The following is a 10,833-nucleotide window of genomic DNA, read 5'->3' on the forward strand; positions in this document are numbered from 1 at the left end:
TTTTCGAGCAGTCCTATAGCGTAAATGCTTTCTGTCAACGCGATCAGTAGGACATTACCTAATGAGTATCTCAGAGAAACGAAGGCGGGGGAACCCTTATTTGTGCACTAGTAATCCTTGCGAGACGCTTGCGTTCATTCGGCTTGGCTGTGGGGGTGATCAGAGGCAGACCAATATAGAGGCCCTGTCTTTCTGGCTCTCTTTTCTTGCTGGTTTTCGCTGCGTAGCGTTTCCTGCCGTGCAGATAGACGGTACTGTGGTTCATAAGCATTAGCTGGGAAGCGATGGAAGACAGCCAGTGGCACAGCCATGCCGCCCTTGGTTGGTGAGGAAGGCGCAATATAAGCTGTAGCAACGGCATGACGAAGCGACCCTTCTTTTGCTTGTTTTTTTTCTTCGTAACGGATGAATAAGCCAGCTAGTCTACCAGAATCGAAACGAAATTCCGCGAGGGTACATCGTGCGTGAATGCCAGCTGCTCTCTGAATCGATTAGACTTGATCCGGACCAACGGTTTCTGCTACACGTATTGCAGGCACCCAGTAGAAATAAAACGGCATGGCTTTGTCGATTGGGAACCATACTAAAAGCTTAGGATAACCACTGTGTGTGGCTGCATTGTGTTTAGAAAAAGTAGATTATGATTTAGAGTACTTGGTACTTCACTATGGGAGAGCTCCTTTGCATTAAGTTTGCCTTTAGTGGCGCAGATTTCAAGACCAGGTGAAACATGAGCTCACGTTTGTGTGTGTGCCTATATCTCAAGTATACTTGGTTGCAGAGGCTACTGTCTCGTACTCTGCTATGTTCATTTCCGTGCGGAGTCACGCACGACGAGGAAATGGTTGCTTTTATTTTCGTGCACTTTCACAATTGTTGTTCTTACTCGTACGTGTATTTGTGAGGTTAACGTTATTGATATTTGTTGAGTTTTTTAGCGATAAAAAGATCAAAGGTTTTGTGAGAATCAAAGAAAAAAAACTGTAAGGTTCCCTTCGGTATTGCTTCAGCTCGGGGTTTTCACAGCACTAAAATAGCAGGTGTCTGTTAAGAGCCGCGAAGTGATTTCCCAGCCGATCTGTACGATAAAAGGACAAAAATGAGACAGGCTTGCACGCATCATATTTGTCGCATCAAATTTGCGAGATTGATTAACCTGGAATGGTGCCGTCACCCGCATAGAGGGTGAAAAATGAGGATAATTGACAACACACGCACGCACGCACACGTACACACACACACACACACACACACACACACAGAGAGAGAGAGTATTACATGCTAAAAAAACCTTGTTTGTTCAAAAAAAGAGGCAATGCAGGACGTGACTTCATGTTGCATATTCTTTAGAAACCACCGATAAAGCTGCCAGAATTGCACACGTACAAATCAACCTTCTTTTCATACCCTTATCTAGGATTGACGCGGCTGGATAGTTAACGAAGCTGGCAAAGAATATAGCATTCGATAAGCGACAGTCATCACAGCTCCTATATCCTCGACTGTATTCTCTCGACCCATCTCTACGACGGCGGCTACCCTCTGTGGTGCTATTATGTAAAAATTCCAAATCCGGACAAAGGCGGTCTCTTCCATTGAGTCGCACGCGATTGACCCATACAAGCTGTGACGAATGCTGTGACGTTATGAGTGACGTGGACTGGGGTGTCACGTGACTCTTTTTTTACGGTTTTCGGAGAAAGGCGATGGAACGGTCGGAGAGACTGTCCGAAAGCAACCGGAGGGATTGAAATGGCTGCAAGGTGGCCTGGATTGGATTGAAATGGAAAAAAAAGCGCGACTTTTCGGCACCGGGGCACTTAGACAACATGGCGTTTCCCACTGACATGGTACTTCGCCTTGCCTGTGCGGTAGCTTCAACCGAGCAGAGGCGACAACGCGAGGTAAAAGATGCATTTGAAGAGTTCAGCGAAGAAGAGTTCCGGCAATGTTTTCGTCTGTCCAAACGAACAGTGCGTAGCTTGTGCGACGAACTTGACCCTATCATCGGATGCCAGCGAGCCAGTGGCCTTTCCACAGAGAGAAAGGTGTTGTGCGCGCTGCGATTTTTCGCCACCGGTAGCTTCCAGCTAAGCATTGGTCGCGAGGAACACATCGGCATGTCTCAGCCGGCGGTGAGCAACACCATCCACGAGGTGACGGAGGCGATTATTACCGTGGCTGCCAGAAAAAGGGTGGTGGACTTCCCATTGACCACAGCTGCCAAGGATGAGGCGAAGGCGGAGTTTGCACGACGTGGTTGCATCCCAGGCGTGCTGGCGTGTGTCGACGGCACGTTGGTCGCCATTCGCAAGCCAGAGGGATACAGCCTGGCCGACACGGCGAGTTTCATGTCCAGAAAGGGCTATTATGCCCTGAACGTCATGATCGTAAGTACCGTTCGGATCCTTTCTTACTCGCCCATCGGAGTAGCTGTTCAGTTTTGACGTCGGAGCTGGGAAAAGTACCAATTCAAAGAATAAGGGAGAACATGCGGATAAACGGGTGCGTGCTAGTTGGTGGCTCTCATGGCCTCGGTTATCATAAGTGGCAAGTGTTTGTGTAAGTGAGCCAGTTGTCGTATTTTTTGTCTTCGTTCTGGCATGCATGCGCAATGAAGTTGAGCATTTTGAAGGTAATAAGAATATGGGCTGTAGTCGTAGCAGAATTATACACACGATAGGGAAGTATTTCAAACACGAAAGTACTTATAACCACAATTGCATAGGCTAGCTGTGGTATGTACGAGTGTTCTTTCCCAATAGCATGGCGTAGGTTTTCATTTATCGATCATTCAGTGGAAGTCCTAGCCATCTGTACAGGGGAATGGTCATTGCCCCCTTCCCTCCTCAGTTGCTACACCCTGTCCCTGTGTTCCCCTCTAGGTGAAACTGCATGTACCAATGACTGTACTAGTATGCATTGTTTCCGGCTTATGTGTAGAAAGAAGGGGTTTGTTTGGAGCATAGATGCAGTACTATTTTGTATCACTCATTACAGGTGTGCAACGCACGGCTGCGCATCCTTGTCGTGGACCCACGATTCCCAGGTTCGTGCCACGACTCCTGGGTTTGGGAACACAACCCTTTGCGTTCACGCCTAGCTGCACAGCTGCAGCCTGGCGAATATCTGCTTGGTAAGTATTAATGTGAACTAACTGGGGTAGAGCACTCAGCCGCCATTTATCTATTGCAGGAGACGCAGGGTATCCCCTCGAGCCATGGCTCCTCGTTCCAGTTCCTGGCAGTCACCCCGGCAACACCTCCGAAGGCCGATTCAACAAGGAGCACGCATCCATGCGCAATGTTGTGGAAAGATGTATCGGAGTGTTGAAGAGCAAGTTCCGCTGCTTGCAGCACTTTCGAACGATGCTCTACAACCCCGATCGAGCAGGGCGAATTATTTATGCCTGCGCTGCTCTCCACAACATTGCATTGGACGCGGGGGACTGGACCTTGGATGAGTATGTTGGGGACATGCCACCAGTTGAGGATGACGATAAGGAGCCAGGAGAGAGCCATGTGCTCACACCGCGCAACGTGCTGCTCAGAGGACAGCAGCAGCGCAGCGCTGTCGTGGGCCTTTTTTGAAGTGCACAGGAACGCGGTAAGCTGTCATATGACACACATAATTTATTCATACTAATTCCAGTGCACCCAGGCAAGACAGGGCTGTGTTTGCCACAACACAAAGTATTTACTCGTGCTTCAACATTATGCATGGTGGCAATAGAAAAATGCATTTTTTTTTAAATGTCACATGAATTAGGCAACGGAAACACCCTTTTCTATATCAGTGATCACAGTCACAACAGACTAGATTGGATCAAGCGCATATGAGGGGCACCCTGTGCTGACTGTTGCCATCAAAAGATTGTGGGAACAATGCAGCAACGTCACACAACTTCTTTCACGAAAACGCATAAAAATTGCAGTTACATTAAAAACATGTTGCAAGAACGCATGATACGTATGTCCGTCTCTTCTCATAGTCATTGACTGCAAGCATTCAATTGTACACATTTAGGCTTGCCGAGCACAATGCCGTGCCGGCTTTTTGTTCATTGTCCTCAACATTGTATAAATATTTAAATAATATTTCATTTGATTTGAATTCCCGACTACAGTTATACTGCAATGCTACAAAATACGTAAATCAAAGCAGCAAATAACATGTGGGTTGTTTTAATGACACACGGCATGAATATTTGGCTCAGCAATCTCGCTGCTCCCAAAGCATACCACGTTCAAAATTAATTCCTGCAATGAGTAATTTACAATGAAAACAGTCGCTGGAATGTTGCTGTGATGATGACCCTTTTCATTAGTGAAACTGTGCGACATACCCACTTGCTAGTTTAGTGATCTCAAAAAAGACTTGGTTGTAGTTGTACCTTAGCCTCATTGCGCTGAAATGACAATATCACAGTGTAAGCAATTTTCGGCAGGTAAACATGCTTCATAAAGAATGCAGCGAGCTGCGAAACAGTGTGAGGCTAAAAAATATCACAGTCCAACACTATGTGGTAATGCTGCATAAAAAGCGCAGTGAGCTAGAAAACAGTGAGGCAACACAAATATCACAGTGCTAAAAACATTCACAAAAATGTCAACTATACGCTCTTGGTCTTTGTGTGGATGACTAGACACCTTTAAGATGGTGGGGGGAGGGGGGAGACGCTGCCTCACGAGTAGGTCGAACATAAATTGAGAAACGCATATATCTAACATCAAAAAAGATGAAAGACACGTGAAGAAAAAAACGCTGTACTCCTTGTACAAAGTAAATGCTAACTTAAAGGTAGTATAAACCAATAATGCATGATAAACATTTAAAACATTAAAAACATGATGTAAAACTTAAAATAAACGCATATATCGAACATCAAAATAGATGAAAGACGTGAAGAAAAAAATGCTGTACTCCTTGTACAAAGTAAATGCTAACTTAAAGGTAGTAATATGTATTAAATGTAAAAAACAACGTATGAAATGGTACGCTGACTGCAACACGTAAACATATAAAAACTAATGAACCAATAATGCATGATAAACATTTAAAACATTAAAAACATGATGCAAAACTTAAAATAAACGCATATATCGAACATCAAAATAGATAACTATGTATCTCTTTCCCGCAGAGGGCCCTCAGCCACGGCCCGCTCCTGTGCTGCGGCCGCCCGTTCCAGTGCTGCTACCATACGCCGCGCCAGAGAAGTTAAGTGCAAGGCTGATCTTCTGATCCCCCGCACCTCCTGCAGTGAATCATCATGGTGGAAATGTTTGCATGAGCTGCTGAAGAACTCTCGACCATCTCGTGGCTCGAAGCTGCTGCTGCGGAGAATTGCAACGTGAACAACAATTTCCCCTCAGTTGAAAATTCATTGGCCTGGTGGCATCCTTTGAAAGTGTGAAGCTTCGTGTACAAGCTATGCCCTCTTCGTTTGGATCAACAAACAATTGCTGGAACTACTCTTCATTCATCTCCTCAAATGCATCTCTTACAATCAAACAGCCCTTTTCAGGGCTAACCAACCTTTTGCCCGGCAGTTTATCATTGCAGATGTCAGATACCGTGCCCTCAATACAATGCATGTTTCTTATTTACAGCCCAAGTTGGTTTCAGTCATCATAACAGAGCATCAAAAATGTTCACACCCTTTACGTAAAATTTAAACAAACGGTCTACTCACATCAAGCAACTTCTCAGTCAGCTCGAGGCTCTGGTCGCACTGGGAAGACACCCGCAACAAGGTGTCGGTGCGCCGTGGCCTCTGTTGACGGCGAGGCCGCACAGGAGGCTGAGGCACTGCAAACATGCAGCATTTTCGTCACCGCATGCTGTGGTAGGTTTTAAGTCTATGGCCATGTTGTGGATAATTGGGCAATTCGAATAACATACGAGAGGTTATTTTCTCAAAACACTTTGATGATCAATAACTTACCCGGTGCAGCGGGGCCGCTTTCCAGGTAACTTGGGGGGGCTTCTGTGGAGTAAAAGATAAAAGTTCACGAACTGGGCGCACATACGTCCTATAATCAATAAAACACTAAGTTCTCAGATGCTTACGTGTGGCTGTGTCACTGTCAGCTGCTGCAGCCGCTTCAGTGGCTTCCACCTCGACCTCCATTGCAGGAGCGGGAACATCCGCCTGCTGGAAAGTGTCGTGGGCATAATCTTTCAGAAAAAGGGTATTCGTTACTCTGGCTATTTTACAACCTTACCTACTAAACATCTGCGGAAACGTTCTGCAGCTATTCAGTGGTCAATGATATCAAGTATTACCATTTTAGTGCATGCACTTGCCCGCAGGCATTTCGTGTCTGTTTGATAAATAAATACGCCTTTTCCTGCAAGGGCTGCAAAGCGAGATTTCAGTTGACAAACCTACCTGCTTTTGAATTCTTTTTCCTGCACTATCTTACTGTTCAACAAGGTTCCCCTAAAGGCACCCCTTACAAAATGGGCAAACTCTGTCATGGCACCGCTCAGGAACCCGTGATACTGCGGCGGCAGAGTGCTTACCTGTTGATATTCGAGGGAACCGAAGACGCCACCGAAGCGCGCCAACCCGGTGAGTTGCAACACGCGACCCCGGAAGCCTGGCAGACGACCCCCTCCAGTGCCCCTGGAAATATACACCAATGTCAAAGAACAAATCGCCCGCACATTCAACGGTCACTCACGTTTGTGCCTCTTTGATGGCGGCGGCGTCACGGCGGGCCTCGTGCACCTGCCTGCGCCACCAAGCCTGCCAGTCATCCGCGCTTTTCTGCGCAGGGCCTTCAAGGTTCAGCGCGTCGCTGAGCTCTTGCCACAGCCGCCGCCGGTCGGCGACCGTGACGCCATGCTGCAGCTCAATGGCTTTCGCCGCGAGCTGCGGATGTTCGCTCATAAAGGCGAGCACCAGCGCGCGCTGACCCTCGGAAACGCGGATGAGCCGCTGCTGCTGGTGGCTAGCGGTGCCGTTGCCCTCCGCCATGACTGCGCTCGACCGAGCCAACGACTTCGAAAGTTGCGCCGTTTAGTAGTGGAGTTTTGAAAACAGTAACTGCTTGAAACAAAGTTGTACCTAGCGCCACCACAAATCGTCCCGCTAAATTTAGCGTTGTTTAGAACAATAACAGAAAAAATACGTTTGGATTGTATTGTATTCCTTATTAAACAATTGAAAACTAGTGCCAACACATTTTAATAGTGCGCAATAATAGTCAAACACTTCTGAACATGTTACAAACACTTTTCACTTTGCTATACGGCCCCCAAGTCAACGTCAAAATGATGACGCAAGCCTCCATTTCCCTCATTGGCTGTTCACTTCCTTTCGTCCTCGCGACCGCTGCAGACCGCCCATTTTTTGACGTCACCGACAGACCGCCTCCGTCCGGATTTGGAATTTTTACATAATTGCGCCACTGGTCTTTCCGGAGAGGAAGGCACAGTATGGTGCCGTCTGTGTCTGGGAATAGCATTGACCAATGGCTACACATTTAAGATTGGGATGGCTGACAGCGTGAAGTGCAACGACTGCGCCATCGATGAGACTATTGAACACCTTTCATATTACATCCCCGCCATACACAAACGAGATGCTTCACCTCCACAGCGTTTTAAATCAAATGGACGGAAGTTATTTCACTTATCGAGAAAGTTTTGGGAACCATGCCACTGCCCATCCCAGTTCCGAAAGGCAATGAAAGCGCTGTTGCGTTTCCTTGAAGACACTGGTCTGTGTCATTGTTTGTGATGTGAAACGTGAAACTGTTACGCGTCGGCCCAGTCAGTGACTTTTTTTTCTCCTCCTTTATACATTTTCTTCCTCTCTCTCTCTCTCTCTCGCCAGAGCAGGGTAGCCTACCGAGGCTACCTTGCACTGGGGAAGGGCAACGGAAAATTTCAAGGTGAGAGCTGTCATATGACCAAACGGGAAGATGAGCGCCAATGGGAAAGTTCCAAAATTATTGTCTTCCTTAAATATATGTAATGATAAGATTAGGCATATGGAAAGAAATGCTTATTTGCTTTTGATTTGAGTCTAAAGGTGGTTTTCAATTGGACCACCACATGGGCCAAATTACGTCTCAATATGGACAAAAATGACAAGATTGTGAAATTCATAATTTTTATCGTAAAGTTTAGCAGCTTGAGAGGTCTAAAAATATTTTTGCCTTGAAATGTACTTTTTGTGAAATAAGTATTCACTACTCAGATATTCATACAAAGTTTAGTATTTAGATATAAAACATGCAAACATAACACAGTTTGACTTAATTCTTGGAGGCATATGTGCCAGTGAAATTGCACTAATATTACTGAGCTTCACACAACTTACATAAGCATGTAGACCAAATTTTGTATAGAAAAAATTGTGGTACTTTTAAAATATATTTTGCCACAAACAACACCCAAACGACATTCCAGAAAGTTCAGAAGGCAGCCACGTGACCAAAAAGTTTTTTTCCCTCCGAAATCTTCTAGCAGTTCAATGTTTTCAATGCAGTGAATGAGCACAATTTTTTTTTTTCGAATACATTTGAGATGGTCGCCAAAACGGCTGGGACGTATGGCGTGGAATAATATTTCACAATATATCTTTATAGCGAATACTTTTTCTCGTAGGCTATGCTACTAATGTTCTTTTTGTTGATGGGCACACATTACCATGCACATGGCTGCTGTGAAATCGGGCCTGTCAACACTGCGAATGAAATCACCCACCATGCCTCTGGTGAATTCACTTCATGCAACTTAATGGTGAAAGCCATTCTTTTCTTCTTATCCAATGTGTAATCTTCTCAGCTGATTTTTAAGAGAACAGGGCAAAGCGAGCTAAGTCTTCGTTTTCTTCACTTGAGGTTACGTTCTCAATGATTTGTTCGCCGCACAACGGAATGCGCTAAAACAGTATCATGTTGCGTTACGTCACGTGCCGTCGCGTCAGAATTCGTCCCGCCATGATGATGTCACAAATTCTCGCAAACTGTGATTCCGTATGGTGACGTCATCTCGCGAATATTATTTTTTTGCCCCCTCTCTCTCGTCCCTGATGCCGTGGGGTGGTCACTAGCGACAGTCGAATTTGCCGTTTGATGAGGCGGCATCTAAACCTTTCGCTTTATTAATTAGAGGACTTTCACGTCCTAAAACCACGACGCGATTACGAGACACGCCGTAGAGGAGGGCTCCACAAATTTAATTCGTTTCGTGTTCTTTAACTAGCACTGACTAGCACTGATATCGCACAGTACATGGGCATTTGGCCTCCGCAACGGCCATGCGTGTTGATAGGCAAATTTAGTTGCGCGCCCACAGCCGCCGTACGGACGCAGCTTGCAAGCCATTTGTAATGAGTGGCTGCGTCTGTATACGGCTGCTGCGGACGTGCAACTAAATCTGTCTGCATATACGTATAGTATGGTAGAGGCCTCAAAATTCATAAGCTAGAGCAGCTACGAAATGCGGACGCTGAATCAACGGCTTGCCTCTCATGTTGTGGTAGGTTCTTAAATGGCACTTACCAGATCGAGAAATTAGCCGCAGGGAATTCAAACAATGGCGTAAAAAAAACGAAGAAGTAAAATGTTTTAAGCACCCGAGCAATGATATTCCTTGTTTCGTAGTGCCCTGGCAACATTTTATCGTAATGAATAGTTGACCCGCATTCTCGGTCTGGTTGCACTCTTTATTGATTTTGCAACAACACCACCCGTGGGCACGTGATGTATGTGTCTGATATAGAGTGACAGTCTCTTTTTCCTACTGCGCTACAACAATTGAAGGGGCTACAGTTGCAACACGCTCAACGCAATAAAGGGACGCACTTCGCAATCTTCCTTCTGCAGTTTTTGCTGCGGATATTCGAAGCGAGAGACGCAAGTGCTTTTCTTTTAGACACCCGCACAGCTTTAGCGCTTGGAACTTGAGTGGCATTTCAAGCACGGCTAAAATTTCAAAATCACTCATTGCTCTTTTTCTTTTCAATCTGCAATACAAACATCGCTTTAGGACTTCCAATTACGGCTTCCACTGCGAAACTACTGATAATGGGCGTGCACATTACCTGGCAGGAACTAGCCGAAGCCCACAGGGCTGGCCAGCTAGACCGACTAAAGCTCTCACCCACTGGAAGATCAGTGCTACAATGGCTGAACAATAGCGAAACCATTATAGACGACACAGACGCGCACCGAAAAGAACTTATTCCGCCAAACATCCGCGAATTTTTCTGTATTCCACGAATTCCCCGCACTATGCACCCCACACATCACAAGGAAAGAAAGCAGGCACGAGTGAATGCTCTACGACGAAATCACAGCCAAGATCCAGACGCCAGATATACAGACGCAGCCAAGTATCCTGGTAGAGACGCCTAAGCTTTGAGCGTCGTTGATACTCAGGGCGTAGAGCTTGAATCTGCCACAGTACGCACCCGAAGCCCAAAAATTGCAGAGGAGGCAGCAATTGCCCTAGCGGCCACCAACGTGCGTGGATGCAGTTGTGGTATTTACGGACTCTCAAGCAGCCATACGAAACTACAGCAAAGGTCGTGTGTCTACCCAAGCGATTCAGATATTGAAGCACCGAAGCACTCCGATGCCGTTCACCTATGTGACATGGGCTCCTGGGCACGAAGGGCTGGAGGGAAACGAGGCGGCTCATGCCCCGGCCCGCGATCACGCCTACCGGGCTACCCCTTCCCGCTTTCTAGACGCCAGGACTGCGTCCGCGGAGGCTGAGGCGGTACGTAAAGGCCGTTTCACATGACACAAAAAGTAGCAATTTTCAGGCTGCGAATTCGCTGGAAGTGAAAAAAAGGGATGTTTGCTCCCG

General features: G+C 46.4%; 1 protein-coding gene across 1 annotated transcript; it reads right to left on the minus strand.

The window, feature by feature from the left end:
• Positions 1-3,629: 3,629 nt before the first annotated feature.
• LOC142803681 (uncharacterized) lies at positions 3,630-7,364 on the minus strand. Its single transcript, XM_075889225.1, has 6 exons — positions 6,690-7,364; positions 6,529-6,631; positions 6,073-6,157; positions 5,948-5,989; positions 5,696-5,811; positions 3,630-5,257 (listed from the first exon to the last, which is right to left on the minus strand). Exons 1-6 carry the CDS (start codon positions 6,983-6,985, stop codon positions 5,123-5,125), a joined length of 777 nt encoding a protein of 258 aa, XP_075745340.1. The 5' UTR covers positions 6,986-7,364; the 3' UTR covers positions 3,630-5,122.
• Between the last annotated feature and the right edge of the window lie 3,469 nt (positions 7,365-10,833).

The sequence above is a fragment of the Rhipicephalus microplus genome, chromosome 3 (assembly GCF_043290135.1).
Source record: "Rhipicephalus microplus isolate Deutch F79 chromosome 3, USDA_Rmic, whole genome shotgun sequence".
Lineage (NCBI taxonomy): Eukaryota > Metazoa > Arthropoda > Arachnida > Ixodida > Ixodidae > Rhipicephalus > Rhipicephalus microplus.